Source organism: Hirundo rustica, chromosome 5 (genome assembly GCF_015227805.2).
Source record: "Hirundo rustica isolate bHirRus1 chromosome 5, bHirRus1.pri.v3, whole genome shotgun sequence".
Lineage (NCBI taxonomy): Eukaryota > Metazoa > Chordata > Aves > Passeriformes > Hirundinidae > Hirundo > Hirundo rustica.
This window is the reverse complement of record NC_053454.1, coordinates 53,735,114-53,750,918: the sequence shown is the minus strand read 5'-3', so window position 1 is coordinate 53,750,918 and position 15,805 is coordinate 53,735,114. Positions and strand designations below refer to the sequence as shown.

Here is a 15,805-nt window from a genome sequence, read left to right as displayed (position 1 = left end):
TGCACACCTCCTCCTACTTCAAAGCAACATCAGAGATCAGGGAAGCATAGGCTATCCTATGGCACGCTGAAGTGAGCAGAACTTCTTGCTGATTAAGTGCCACTGTGAGCAAGAGGCAGATTTTCCATTTATATTAACATACCTGAATATCCCCGGAGCCTTTGACAGCATAATTTTGTGTAATTATTTTCTGCTTACTATCCTCCTAGATTGCAAATATGTTTATCTTTTATAAAATGACGTCAATGTTAAACAGCTCACTTTTGTTGTTTTACTTCTTAAGCCAGTTGGGTCTTATTATGAAAGATGGGGCAGTGTCTTTTCTTTTACTTGTGGTTTGGCAATAGTGCTCACTAGGATAAAACCAGAAAATGGCTCAGAAAGAGGCACAATGAATGTACCAGCCAAAGTCTCACCTCTTCTCAGAATCTAACAGTGAAGTTGCATAACACACACATACCTGTTGCATTAAAATGGTGAAGAACTGTTACTAGGTAACCAGTGATTTCGGTCTCAGGATTGTTTGCACACTTCAAATAAAGGTATCTAAGAGGCCAGTTTTTAGGCAAATATTAATATTTTCTTGCTTAATCAGGTGGACACCCCAGAGACAAGCACCAAAGAAAATTTCCACACCAATTTCCTCTTTTAGTCAGAGCTTTCCGCCCCCAGCGGTACTGAGGAAGAGTTTCCACAGGCTTCTACACACCATGTCACATATGTGATAAGACATGGTATCCAGCTGTGGGTCAAATATGAGCTTGGAAGATGAAAAATTCACACAGCATTTTCTAACAAGCTATGACTTGAGGAAGGTAAAAGCTACAGGTTTGAATTTCTCTTCGTTCTTCCACCAGAAAAAAAAAAAAAATCCACCCAAACCCAAAGCAAACAAAGAAAAAACTAGATTCAAGTTCTCTCCACCCTCAGAGAGCATAATTCACATCCATATTCCAGAAGATACTTCATCAGGGCTTGTCAAGCACTCCCAGTACCTTGGATAGAAAGTGACAGCAAAATACAAAAGATCAGACTTATTTACAGTACAACTTCACACACAAAAATGTTCACAAATGTGATAAAGAGAACACAGCAGATACCCCCTCCCCCAAAAAAAAAAGAAAAAAAGGTGGTGGAATACAGCAGTGTTCTCAGGCTAAACTGCTGGGATTTTTTGAAAGATCCCAAGCAAACCAACCAGTAAGGAAAATCAAACAATCCTGGTAACTGCAAGTGAGACTGCCCATGCAGACATCTGCTGCTGTACAGGTTAGAAACAGATCAGTCACATTCCCTACTGCTTTCACATGCACTTGCTAAAAATATTTGTGATGGCTTCACTCTTCCACTACCTTGACTTGTTAAGCAACAGAGGCCACCGATCACAAACAAGGCCCAAGCGTGTACCTGCCTCTCTTATCTCCTACAGAAACTGGCAGATATAATTGGCAAATGCAGCCACAGGCTTCAGCTTTGCACAGCTGTTGTTAAATCTGCAATAGGCTGAGCTAGAATACATGAATTAAAACATGCATTAACAGCAGTAGTAATGCTCTGACTAGGAAGCTGGGATACCAAAGTAAGCTAATGCTATTCTGAAAAGATGGTAGCCTAATAGCAATAGAAGACACAATTAATGGTGAATAAGTTGTTGGAAAATCGGTAATGCAATCCATGTGACATTCACCGGTGCCTTCTACAGTGCTTGGGCAATATAGCACATACTACAGTGAGGATTCAACACATTGGGCTTTCCACCTCTTCCCATGCAATGAAACATAACCCTGACATCCTCATTGTCACTCCTTCACAGCAGGACACCATACCCCATCACATGCCATTCCACAGATATCTATATATAGGATGATTCCATATAATCCATATGGCTCTATGTAAGCACTTAATATGATTTTCTGGAAGACAGGCTCACAGCTCACACGTATCTTGGTAGACACAGAGCCCTTCTCACTCTCCCAAGTTTCACAGACCAGCTGTATTGCTTCAGCACGGGAGGGTTCCCGTGGCAGGCACAGCATGGCCAGCCTCATGCCCAAAGAGAGCACGGAGCAGGGCACCTGCAGGAGATGGGCAGGAGCAAGTTCACTCACCCAGGAAGGGAACCAAGTGCGATTACTTCAGGCAGCTCATTCCCTTTCTTGAGAGGGAAAGAGAGATTCTTTCAGCTTGGCAAATTACAGAACCTGAAGGGTGCCACTACTCTGATCAGACCCATAACAGGAGCCATGCACTGCAATTTGTCCATGCCCTCAGCTGGAACAGCAGCATCAGCCTATCCACCCCACAGCAACCACAAACACGGTGCTATCCGTGCTGGTATGAACCTAGACTAGGGGTATCAGCTTTCCTGAAACTGACAAAAAATGCTCAAAGCCAGCAGAACTCTGCCCTAAGGGAGGGAAGAACGGGAAAACAAAGGTGCAACCTGGAGAATGCCACTGTAAAGGGATCTGGCAATCTGTGCCAAAAAAACCAATGTGCTAAAAAGTACAGTACACACAGACTAAAAATAGATCAAGGAGATGGAAAAGGACCCAGAATTTCGTGAATTATTTTAACTGAAAAACTCAAAACGATTCTGTACCATGCTTATGGCTTAATGGAGTTCGAAGAAAATGCCTCATTTTTGAAGTGCTGACTGCATCTCTAACTGATGGAGACTTAGTCCTTGCAACAACAAAGAGTCTAATTAGAGCCAGCCTGTGAAACATATCTTCCCTTGGGGTGAAGAGTCAAGAGCATAATAACAACCACTTGTTCCGACCACTGATAGGACAGTCAGATCCTTGGGAACAGAACAGGTTAAAAATATTATGTGAGACTAGTCCTTCAAATAGAAATGATGCACTGTGAACACTTCTTTAAGACATTCAAACTATATTCTGTTTCTCTGCAGTCATCAGCATGGAACCCCATGACTGCAATAGTGCCAAAGAGACTTTCTCCACATCTGCCTGAAGAGGACTCTGCACTTTATCAAGACAAATAACAGTTTGGGCAGCAATTTCAGTTACTATATTGTGTTCAAGTACGCAGCAACTCTGCAGCTTCTGCTGAAACAGCACCACCGCAGTGCTGAAATGGCACAGTAAATTTTTTATTTACTGTTTCATAGATTACAGAAATACTGATATTCGGGCCATTCAAATACTACCAGGGGAGATACGGACTGCTTAATTTTGAGAACTGAATGAGTAGTAAAAATAAAAATAAGAATTTGATGACCCAGTGAAAGGGCTGCGTACACGCTCCTCGCAGTAGGTCTGTGCCTTGCGAGTTCAGAAGCCCGACTGCATCTGCCCCTGCCATAGCGTGGCGGGAGCACATGCCAGCACAGGTACTTTCTCACAGCTGGTGCTGAAAGGAGGTGTGCGTCGGCATCCTGGAAACACCCAGCCTTTTTCCTCCGAAAACTAAGCCTCCCGCCCATGCTGCGGCAGGCTGGCTGTGCGAGCCGCCAGCCGGGGGTGGGCTGTGCGCAGGGGCAGCCCGGCCGCGCTCCCGTACCGCAGTACGGCCCCGCGGAGGGCTCGGCTCTGCCCGGCCGCGGGGAGCCGGCCGAGACCCAGCGCTGGCCGGGTTCCCTCGACACCTGCCAGCTGCTCCCAACCCGCACAGAGAGCGCTCTGTGGATCCCGGGGCGCTACATGGAATCCCCCGCTCCGCCCGAGATCCTCGGCCGCCGGAGACCCGCTAATAGCCCCCACTTGTTGCACCGCCCCGGCGCCGGGGCGGGTATCCCACTCCCGAGCGGGCATCCTCGCTCCCAGGCGGGGTCCGAGTCCCGGCTCCCCCGTGCCGGACGGCCCGGCACAAGCCCCGCGCTGGGTCCCGGGCTTGCCCCGGCTGGGCACGTACCTCTGCAGGGGCATCACCTCGCACGCCATGCTGGCCATGGAGCCGCTGCCCGCCCGGCCGCCCGCCGCGCCTCTCGCCGCGCCCGCAGCGCCGCCAGCGCCTTGGCCGCGGGGAGCGCCCGGCCCCGGGGAGGGGCCAAGGGGCGGCCGGGCCCGGGTTGGCGGCCGACGACGGCCCGCCCCAGCACCGAGAGCCCCGGCCCGGCCCCCCCCGGCTGCGACACCCGCCGCGGCCCCCGTCCCCGCCCGCCCCAGCGGGCTCGGCGGGCACAGGCTAACCAAAAGCGGCTTCTGATGTGCGGTTGGTTCTGGGCCTGCAAAAGATGCCACAAGCTGAGGGCTAATGGCTCCTTTCATCAGAAAGACCCCACAAGGTCTTCTGCATCCCTTCTGTATCCCGTGCGACTATAACCCGCCCGCCCGGGGTGCAGCGCACTCTCTCCCGAGCTCCCTCCCCTCGGCCGCAGCGGCGCCGGCTCCGCTCCGGGAAGGGCAGGCGCGGTGCCCCGGGTACCCAGAGCCCGCAAAGCTCCGCGACACCCTGGCGGGGCTGCTCTGGCTCTGCCCTCACACACCTTTACATGGATCGGTGTCTAGCAGGGCTGGCACAGCCTCTGGACGCGATCCCTCCGTGTTGCAGTAGATACTACCGAGGTTCGAAAGGTTTGTGCCGTAGTCGGCCACCCAGTTCCAAGAGAGCTGCCAAGAGAGCTCTTCTTCCCTTAATAATTGAGCTGAAGAGACAACTGCAGGGCCGAACTCATGCTCCCAGTGGGCTATCTCAAGCACCCCTGCTTCTACATCTGTGGCTGCTGACCAAATATTGCTCTGAAACAGCAAATCACACCATTCGATTGGGTAGAAGTTTGGGGCTGGGAAGAACGATGGCAAAAGGACCGCACGCAAGGGGTGTGTCACTTACCAGGACACAGCAGCCTTGGAAAATGAACAGCACAAAATCACTAAGGTCCTACACCAACCAAAACGTTTAAAAACTAAAGGAGCATACCCAGAGTTTTACTTTTCACCTTCGTAACTCCTCTGCTCAGAAGACCTGAGGAACTGCTTTCCATTCCCCCAACATCAGACAGAAACACTTCAGCTGCTGCCCTGCCTGTGAACAATGTTATCACGCTGCATACCTTGTGTGATGAGGAAGGGGACGATCCTAATCTGATTAAGAGGCCTGAGAGTGTCTTTTCAACACTTTAGGCGGTACAAACATAATGGCACATGTCAATCTTCAAAAACTCAAGTCAATATTGGAAGTACCGCCCCTTTCAACCCGGGTGAGGATTAGTGCTGGCTTGGGAGAAAGCTGCAGCAGGAGCTTAGTACCTGTATGCTTAACACTTCCACAGAGATGTAGGTCATGCAAACTAAACATGAGCCCATCAGCTTTCTGGAGAAGCAGCCAACACTCCCAGGTTAGCAGAGGGTATCAGACATTTCACAGGGATGCCCAACAGATCCTGACCTTTGCCAGCAGGAGGCAGGGGCATTTTCTGTCGAAATCGAGACCAGCAGGCAGCAGCAGCCTCAAGGCAGTGGCATGGAGGAGAGACACGGGGCCCAATTGAGACGTGGCTTTGCTTCAGTACCCTGAACTGTTTAATATCTGCTCCTGTCAGCTGGCTGACTGGAAGAAGTGCATTAGTAATGCTTCTGCCCATTGCCTCAGCACAAGCCTGTTCTGCTGTGACAGTCACGCCAGGCACAGCACAGGGCCCCTTTTTAGGAAAGGCAGCAGTGCTGATAAAGCACTCTGCCATCATGGATCTGAGCTGCTCTTATCCGTGGCAATTAAATGAATACCTTGATGACTTCCTGTCAAATTAAATGCGCCATATGCACTCATAAGCGACTAAAATGATGAAAGAAAGATTTTACTCTGATACATAAAACTACTTCAGTATAAAACAAAAGCACCTTATCCCGTTTCACAGTTCGACAATAAATCAAACTGACTTTTCCTGGCCAGTTTTTTTTATACACACACAATTCATAGTTGATTACACTTCTATAAACTGAGTGTTACCATCGGGATGCTATTAAAAAAAATTAATTTTCCACATTGAACTAAGGACCCATCTACATGGGCAAGGAGACAGGGTTCTCCAGAGCAGCTTGCTGAATAAACAGAGGTGGAATAACTCAAATAGCTGCTGTACTATGAATTTATACACTAGCTATTCTGTCATAACTTCCATGGGACTTGCTTGTATAAATAAGCTTGAAAGTACTAAGGTCCTTGACAAAGAATTCACTAACAAAGAGATGCTGTAATAACCAGAAAGATTAATTTCTGGATTAGCATCAGTGAAGAAGGTCAGCTCGTGCTATCGTGCTAAAATCAACCAGATGCCAACAGTAAAGTTGCAGAGCTCCCCGTGCTCTCAACACCTTCAGATACACCTTTGGTTTCTGTTCTCCTCTTTTGCAGTCCCCTCAATGGGTATCAGTTTTCTCCTTTGCATCCTCATTTGTCTCTTTTAACATTGCCAAAATCATCACAGCTAAGGAGAGGTACAGGAGCTTATGTTTCCCTGCACCCACCGGCACACAATTTCAGCAACTGTTGAAAGAAAGGTGACCAAAGTTGAAAATATGCTAGCTGGTTGCTAGCACTGCTGTTTTCCCAAAGTTTTAGCTATTTCAAAAGCAGCTGCAGACACTGCAACAAAAGATTTTAACACGGGAAAATGTCAGAGTGAAATTTTTACAACTCCTTTCGAGGACTGTGGCCAACCATTGGTAGGAGCAGTAGTACAGGATGCATGTCACTCCAGTTCAGTTCATGCTGTCTCAATGGGCCTTTTAAATCTCTCAGCTGTTAAACAAGAATACAAATCTTATTTCTTCACCTCCCCTGCTCATGGGTAGGGACCACAAGTGATTTATTTGTGGCACAAAGCAGGCAGACAAAAGCTGCCAGAAAGCTGCAGTCTTATCTCCAAACAATTCCACTTCCTTCACACAGATGTTGACGCTAAAACCAACTTGCTATTTGTCAGAGGCAGGAATTCCTACCCTCCCCTTGCCCTCTTATGCATTTTTTAACTTCATAACTCAAGCTGGGCTATCACACATAAAACCTGGGGTTATACAACGTTTTGTTTTGGATTTGCTTGTACTTGTTGAATTTGTTCTCCTATGTCAAACAAGGAAGACAAAACCTCTTCTGCAAGTTTCACATAATTCTTGCATTTCTCTTACTCAGAAAGGCCAAACTCATTCGTTGGCAGCAACAATACACCACAAAAGCCCTTTAGGGTACCACCAACTGTAGAAATAGAGGATGAGGAAAAACCCTCTCTCAGGACAGGCACAGCATCTTCTCCTCTGACTGTGTGCTCCCTAGTGTATTGTAAACACTTCAGGAAAATAGACAGCAAATAACAATAAAAATTATAAAGTCCCTTGAAATACCAACACACATTGCCACACTTCAGCACCTACACCAAGGCAATACCTGTGTTCAAACGATTAGATCTGTAAATTTCTTAGTGAGTTTCAACAAAGGAAAAAAACCCCACTGGCTGGAACTAAATATGAAAATCACTTTTCTCCATCTAAGTTTAAAGAACAGCTGCACATTTGGAAAGGAAGTCTCCTGTCAATCATCATTACAGAAGTGCTTTCTCCTCTTTCTTTCCTTTTCATCCTTTGCTGCACACCAAGTAATTTTCTCAGCATATAAAGCAACAAGAGAAGAGGATCTGTGAGCAGCACCAGAGGATACAGGATATGTGATCTAAATAATGGATTTTATCAGGATGTGATTATGTCTGCCTCCTGAAAAGCACTTATCCCTTGCTTCACTGCACAGTCATACACAAATCAGATACTATTGAAAAAATTAAAAAAATATATTAAAAATATAAAAAATAATCTAAAAAAGGCAATCTTGCCTGGTCTGACAAAATCTGAGGGCTTTTAGTATGCTACTCAATACCACCAATTTATTCCCCCAATGTTTACTAAGTTATGCAATATCTTCCCTCTGGCAGAAACATGAAATGCAAAGGAAAGATACTGCCAGACTGAAAATTACAGAATGTACTTTTCAAAATACTACCAATACAAAATTTCATTTTGTATTGTCAAAATACATAGAAATTAATAAATACATGTAAATGAATTAATGTAATAAATACATAAGATTTCCATTATTTATGTACATGTGCTTATATTAATACACACATTTTCCCCTTTAAAGTATCTGTGCATATGAACATCTGCCATTATACATGACAAATACCCTGGAAAATCTCCTGCAGGCCAGAAACTTTTGTGCACGTATGAAATAAGCACGTCACAAGTAAACAGAAACTGTACATGGAAACAGCGGCCCTTCAAGTCCAAACAAAGCAGACAGACAATTAAAAAGGCTCCCTCCAAAAGGGCACAAACAGGAAGAAAGACCAACTAATATGTTAAAAACATAATTTAGTGAAAGGGTAATCTTCAGAAAGATTTAAAAGTAGTAACGGTGACTTTGCAAAGCCTTGTTTCACTTAATGATGCTTCAGTGATTTGTAAGTAAATGTAAAATTGTACTGGGGGTTATTTTTGTATGTCGTGTGCAAGCCAGCATTAAAACTTTCAGCACGACCCCATAAGAGCAAAATCTGGGAACTATGTGCAAGATGGGGCTACAACATCGTGCTGACAAGCCTGGAGTGGTTATGTGGTTGAAGAAATTATCATCATCCTCAGAGACACTACCATGGGTATTACATTGAAAAGGTGTGTTATGTCTTTATTTCATACTGGGTTGGTTGCTACAAAAGACTTTGGTCATTTCAGGAATTCCCATTCCCAAGCAAGTTGTGAAAAACTGAAGAGTGCCAGATGACAACCCATGAAGGGCACACAAAATCTAAACCCACACATTTAGTGCTTTTCAAAGAAAATCATCGATGCATGCAGGAAACATTAATACTTGACCTAGTACTCACAAACTGACGAAGACTCAATGGTTGGGAGTCAAAGATAGGCAAATTATGCCTAGAAGTTAAGACATTTTAAAGTGGTGAGAATAATTAACTACTGATGTAATTAATCAATAATTATAGTGAATTTTTAACGTTCTTACAAATTACAGTTGCTTCTCTTTAGGAACACCAAAGCTTATGTAAACTGCCTAGATGTAATTTGCAGAATTTTCTTACTTATTTTCATAACTGATACTCCTCTTGTCCAAAAGAGAAACAGGTTGCTCTCAGCTGACTTCATTTTACCTCTTCTATTTTTTGTATTAGAAATACAAGCCTTCTTGGCATATCTGTGGAGAATATACTGGTTTTTTCACAGTAGCATTTCTGTTCCTTCCTGCAACTTAGAGGCCAAATTACCTTTTAGACTAGTTAAAACCTGTTAAGGAGGAAACATATTCCAGAACAGTTCTTTAAACTCACAGGGACAAGAGAAAAGTATGGAGTAAACTGAAAGCTTCTCAGAGCTTCAGGTTCTCAGCACTCCTGATCTCATCCAACGGATAAGCGCAAAAGTTCATTTCCCATTGCAAGGGACACCACATGCTCCCTGGAGACCTGGGTTTGCTGCTGTGGCTTCCCTTCATTAAACAGCGGTGCCCTTTGCGAGCACTGCCACACCCACTTGTCCATTGCTTTATTTTTCCAAAGGACTCTCACCCCATGGGATAGCCCAGAAATTATTTCTTGGCCTCCATCCTGGAGAAGGGGAAAGATTGGGAGTAGGTTCCTAAAGCATTTCCTGGGAAAGCAACAAGTAATGAATGGTTGTGTCAGCTAATCTGCTGTGGGAACAGGGTAAAGCATGCTGAGTGACAAGGTCACTAGGTTCTTCATTTGCACCAGCTAGTTCAAGTGCCAGAGCATGGGAGAGCAAGAAAACAAGCAGGAGTCCAGTCTGGCACAAGTTACTTTCAAAGCAGGCTTTCTCCAGAGCTCTAATTTAATGGAATTCCTAAATTTTAGTATCTAATGAAATTTCTCCCACTCCTCTAAATTGTTATTTCTTTAAAACATTAAACTGTTATTTCTAGAAAATTGTCTGCACAAAAGCTTTTTAAAAATCCAGCTGTTTCAGACCAATGAAAATGTCATTGAGAACAACAAAGAACAAGCATTCATTTGTTAGCAAAAAGGTTTTTTAAAAAAATTTAAATGAGTCCCTGGTGCTCCCTCCGTGATTTATATTACCTACCAAAAATGTCACTATTTTTACACTTTCCCAGCTTCCAAAAACATCCTTCCAATCCTCTACAAAATTACTGTCCTTTGAAGCCCATACCTCTGCACCCTTCATGTTCCCTGCTTCCTAAAGCACCTTCAAGTGCCATGCTTGTAGCTCACACCAAAAACAAGGATATGGGAAGGGGCTGAGGAAAGCAGAAGTACAGGCCACACACACCATTCACATTTGCTGCACGTGGCTTTTTACTCCACTGAAAGATAAACTGCTGTCAGTGTTGGCAAGGGAGGCAGTCTGGCAGAGTCACCCTCCAGAAAAAACCCTCCCGGAATAGCTGCTCTCCTCCAGCTGATGAAGTGACTGAAGGGAGTTCTCCCTTTGCACCAGTGCCCCAGTGGCCAGCCTGGCTCCCGGGAGCGCCGGTGGGGAAAAGATGACTCGGCAGGAGAGATGTCTCTGGCTGGGAGGTACTAAAACGAGAGTGAGCTGGGTGAGAATAATCCAACTCTCTGCCTGGAGCTGCAAGATGCATCTGCCACAGGAGCAAGGGGCATCCTGCTAGAAGGCAACTCTGCCCAGATCCATTAAAACCTGACTGCATTTGAGCAGAACACAGACCTCTCAGGTCAGCCTTGGGGCTTCTTCCTGTGCCCAGCTGTGTGTACAGTAAGATACAACAAATGGTTGTTTATGCACAGCCAGATACAGCGATACTGGGCTTAATCAGCGCAGCTCACTGCTGTGCCCCTCATTTGCAACATCAGCTTTGTGCCCAGCTGCTCTGCACGTGTCCAGGCTGCACAAACACACTTCTGTCCCACCGCAGGACATTCCTGTCAGGAGTGGCACAAGTGGATACCGCAGGAAAACAAGTTCATTATCAGGAACATTCAGAACAACATGGGTAAGGTCTGTAGGTTTTCAACTTCCCAACCACCTCTCAGAGTCATGGGAAAAAAAATGTATTTTTCTACTCAAGGAGCAAACATTCAGCAAAAGCTAACAAGATTTTATAGGAAACTTTTTTTTTCTTTGACCCTCAATACCTCTATTAGAGCAGTGGTCACTTGATTTTATTTTTTTTTTCACTTTGACACCTTCTGGAATTTCAGGGTGGGTTTTTTTAAAGGAAACATCTGTAAATTTTATAAAATATGGTGTAGTGTTAGTAATGCTCCCAGTCATTTTAATAGTGGCTAGATAGTTTCTAACCATAATGCAGAACAATAAAATTGTCATTTTATTAGCTATTAATCCCTCCCTACGTGGCTCACACTTTCTGAATGCACAGAGCTTGAGACTGAAAGGACCTGAGGAACTGGTGGTGGAATCTTTTGTTTCCAGGAGTCCTGTCAAAGCCTTAACAAATGGAAGTAATTAACAACCAAGCAGGTTTTCTTTGCAACTACCTAGTGGCCTCTCTTTGCAGGCATCCCTAGCACAAACACACTATTTCAGCAGGTGCATAATGAAAAGAAAAGCTGGTACAGGAACAGAACTATCTTCACACTTCCTAACTGCAACCCTCTCCAGCCAAGAGGAAGGCACTGAGCCAATGTGAGAAGTGCAATTTGTAGATAAGCAGTCAGCTTGGGATCATACTTCCCGCAACAGATTAAACGAGGAAATCTCTCATGGCCACTGACCATGAAAGAGAAGGATTTTACAACACTGGAACAGCTCGGAGCCAAACTGATGCAAGGAAAGTGACAGGAGCAGAGAGTGACAACTCTGCCGTGCCACACTCAGCCTCTTCTTATTAGACAGCCAGCTGACCACTTTGAATAAAAATATACATGTGTGTCACAGGAAGTCACAGCTGAACCCAGCAGCCTACGCTGCAACGTGCTGAACACAACGTCCTAGCGCGCAGCTCTCCCAGCTGCACCGGGAAATTGCAGCAGCAAACGAACCTGACTGAGAACCCAGTGACCTCTGCCTGATGATCTTCCTGTGGGGACTGCCTGCAGGACACAGGGCCAGGTCCCCTCTGGAGAGCCACAGGGAAGGAATACCTCACAGCCTCAGGTGGCAGAAAACTGCTGGCTCTGCAAAGCTAACGAAAACAAAGCGCTCTGTGCTGAACCTCCCCATCTGAACAACGGACAGGCACTTCAGCCGACAGCCTAAGGAAGTTGCAGGAGAGGGAACTACTTATTTATTCAAGTAAAAATAAGTCAAGTCACAGTGCAGAGGCTTTGCTTCTTCCCTACTTGCTTGAAACATGGGTTAGTGATGGTGTCTTAGTTTATATATACACGAATATTAAAAGCACAAAGATTTCCACGGTTAGCTTAAACTTATTATTCACTGTGTGTTCTCCAATAAGAGGTCACGTATCCTTTTAGTTAAAAATTACTTAAGAATCATACAGATGTTTGTCCTTTATTTCCTCAGCAAATCTATTTTGTGATCCAGTTGGTATCAGAAAGCCATCGGCTTCATGAGATGTAGGGACTTCCTCCTCACAGCAAAAGCAGATAACAAAATAAAGAATCCTTCTAGCTGAGAGAGCAATGCCTTGAGGTACAGCAAAGGAGTAATTTTTTTCCAGCTTTGTTACTCAATTACTGTGAATTTACTGTAGTCCCTTTCTGATTTCTAAGGCTGCTGGATGCTGTCCCAGGAAACAGGAAAAGTTAATATACTTGGCTCATGGGCTGAAAGAAGAACTTTTGTTTCCATATGCACACTATGACAATAAAAGTGCATATGTGCCTTTTACCTTGAATAGTCACCAGATATTTGCTTCATATATGATTCTTCTTGCTTAGAAGATGAACCTCCACTTCTGTGGCACAGGTCAGAGAATCAGATCCAAACTATTCTCCATCCCACAATTTGTCACCACGTAAATCTTACGAAGAGAGACAAAGATAAAATGGCTAGCATTATAAAGGAAAGTTAGAATAGCATGATGGACAAAGCCTAATTTAAAGGAGTAACCTGTACAGGGTGGAAGAGAAAGGTCAAATGCTTGGAAAATTACACTGAAATCCACCCAGGTGACTTGCATGGAAAAAATCTACATAATTACATGTGTCTGTCACTCTTATTACATCTGGGCTATAGACAAGGTAGAAGAACCCAGGAAAAGATCAGACCACACCCTGATTTGCGATTCACCGTCACCTGCCTTGGGGAGACACAGAAATCACATGTATTTGTGGCTGTGTTTTTAGAAAACTAAATGCTTTTCTTAACAACTCCTTATGTAAGGCAGCTCCTGCTGCCAGCATCCCACAATGCAAGAAAGAAGGGAATTGATTGCATAGGAGGGTGGAGACAAATGTACTTGCAAAGTTAAATGAGTCAGCTTGGAAAAACTAACTCAACCTAAAGAGAGAAAGTGGCAAAAAGCAACAACACTTTACATAAAATGTTCTCTCTGAGGGCTCAGAACAGGGCCTGCCAGAGGCTGCTGCATACTGAATGATGCAGAAGGCAACCGTGTTTACCACCTCCCTACCAACGTTCCAGACCTTTACCTCTTTCCTGAATCGTTTTCTTGAAGAATCCATGGCTGTTGGAGGGCAGCTCCGCCTGCTGCCTGGCTGCAATCCCTTATGTAAACCTGGCAGCAAGGCTCCTCAGTGGTAAGGCAAATTATTACTTTTGATGGGGACTGAATGTACTGGCACGACAGACTTCAAAAACAAAAAAACCCCAAACCTAAACAAAAATAGTCAGCTAAGCAAACTACACTAGCCCCCCTGTTTGATTTGTTCTGGCAAGAACAGGCCAATTCTTATCACATGCCAGAGAATAATGATAAGTTTTGGCTTGCCTCGGTTTTAGACCACAGCTGCTAAAAGGAAAGACAACAAGCAGGGTGTTTATAGTAAGCACAAGCTTCTCAGTGTACAAATATATGTATGTTTTCATACCTCAATAGCTAGCAGTGAAAATACACAGTGTCATTATAAAGAAGGCATGGCAGAGTACGTTAACCAACCCTTTGTTTTAGGGATGCTACCATGTTACTTGGCATGTGGTCCCTTTATTTTCAGGACACAAGCCAGATATCAGGATTTTTTGTGAACAAAAGGTTGATGTAAACAAACATTCTCTTTGAGAACGTGCACGTGTTAGAAAGCCAGCACAGCATATCTGTGCCGGCAAATCTCATTGCAGCTGTGACGGCAGTCACAAACAGGAATTTGTGATCTCTGGCACACAAAGACGTGGCTACAGAAAGCTGGCTTACTGAACAACTGCTGTGGCTGCTCTAAGCTGTGGCTCTAAGGAGCTGCACAGTGTTCTTCATGAAGTTTGGCTGCCACACACGGCACTCACTCCCCAGCACACAGCCACTGTGAGGCAAGGAAGGGCGCTCAGCTGCACCCCTTTGGTATTTCCATGCACAGAGCCTAACAGCACCACAAACACCAGGATGCTCTCCCACTGAGGAACCCCTCTTCAAAACAGTCCCAGGAGTGCAAAGAGATGCAGCTCCAGCAAGTGCTAGAATAGGCATGTACAACAGCAAAGTGTATTTCAGTGCCCTTTCCTGGACAAAAGATCCAGCATAGTGTCAACCAAAGTCTGCAGACTGCATGCACCTCTGAGCCAGCATCAGGAGAGACATTTATGCTCATCCTCAATCCCCTGCTTCACATTTTGACTGCAGGAAGCACTTTCCCACCTTCCTGAAGGCTCTCCCTTCTCTTTGCTTGTATATAAATTTAGCATGAAAGACGAGAGAACCACTTGCAAGAGGCCCTCCTACCTTTGTATCCATGTAAATCTTAATATATCTAACCCTGAAATAAAAGCCATTCGAATCTATTATTTGAAGCAGTTATTTGAAGTTTCAGTACCTCTAAACATATTCAAAATCACACCAATGCCTACTTCAGCTATGTATGAACCGGAGCTTTGAACAGACTCTTTCCTTCCAGACAGAGAAAGAAAAGAGGGACCCAAACAGGGACCCTCAGCTTCACAGAGCTGCAAGCCCACCCCAGACCCCTCTCACTGAAGGTGTGGTAAGGCCCCAGGGTGGCCCATTCCCTCCAGCCCACTCTCCAGTCCAAAAGTTGTCGCTTCCCCCAGCTCCTGAGTCTGCAGCGTGTACCTTGTGGCTCTCATCCAGGTAAAGACAAAGGACGCGTGTGGTTCCCAGGCTCCGGAGGTTTGGCTGCCCAGAAGTCCTGCACAGGAACTCTTGCAAAAATGAGATGAGACTCACAGAAGTAAGTGAGAGGCTGCATACTGCCTAAAGACTACAATCTTCTTTTCAGGGGTCCAGCCTCTCCTCTCCTGCCCCTTCCATACTTTCTTCCTTTCTCTCTCCACTGTTTTTGGATTTACTCAAGAGCTGCATTACAGGTATGCTTTTCTGCTGCTGCATAATTAGCAGTTTGCCCTTGGCATACAGCTGTAATAATGAGGCAATTTTCAAAACAACACATATATTATGTGCTAGTGGGGACTGCAGGTACACGGAGTTAATCCACCTTTTTTGTTAAAAAAAAAAAAAGAACATATAATATTTTCTTAAGATAAGTGTTGTGAACAGAAGGTGCTACAGATTTTATGCTCTGCAATGTTTTGACTGCAACTTATATATTGCGTATTTCAGATGACAGCAGCACCTTCAAAAAATTCCTGCAATGAGGAATATCATACCTGCAAGGAGGCATAACATGACTTTCAGTATTTTAAAAAAATGGTGAGTCATTATAGAAGACATAGCCACAACTGTAGTTGCTACTTAATATGTGGATCTTCATTTTAAGGACAACTGT

General features: G+C 44.8%; 1 protein-coding gene across 5 annotated transcripts in view; it reads right to left on the bottom strand.

The window, feature by feature from the left end:
• FAM13A (family with sequence similarity 13 member A) overlaps positions 1-15,805 on the bottom strand; it is a 146,261-nt gene that overhangs the window by 53,576 nt on the left and 76,880 nt on the right. For 2 of the 5 annotated variants that reach the window (XM_040064096.1, XM_040064097.1), the window contains exon 1: positions 3,877-3,959. The exons of the other annotated variants lie outside the window; for them this stretch is intronic. In XM_040064096.1, coding sequence (XP_039920030.1) covers positions 3,877-3,914 — 38 coding nt within the window. In that variant the 5' untranslated portion in view covers positions 3,915-3,959. Of the gene's footprint in view, positions 1-3,876; positions 3,960-15,805 lie in introns of those variants that run through there. 5 annotated transcript variants of the gene reach the window in all.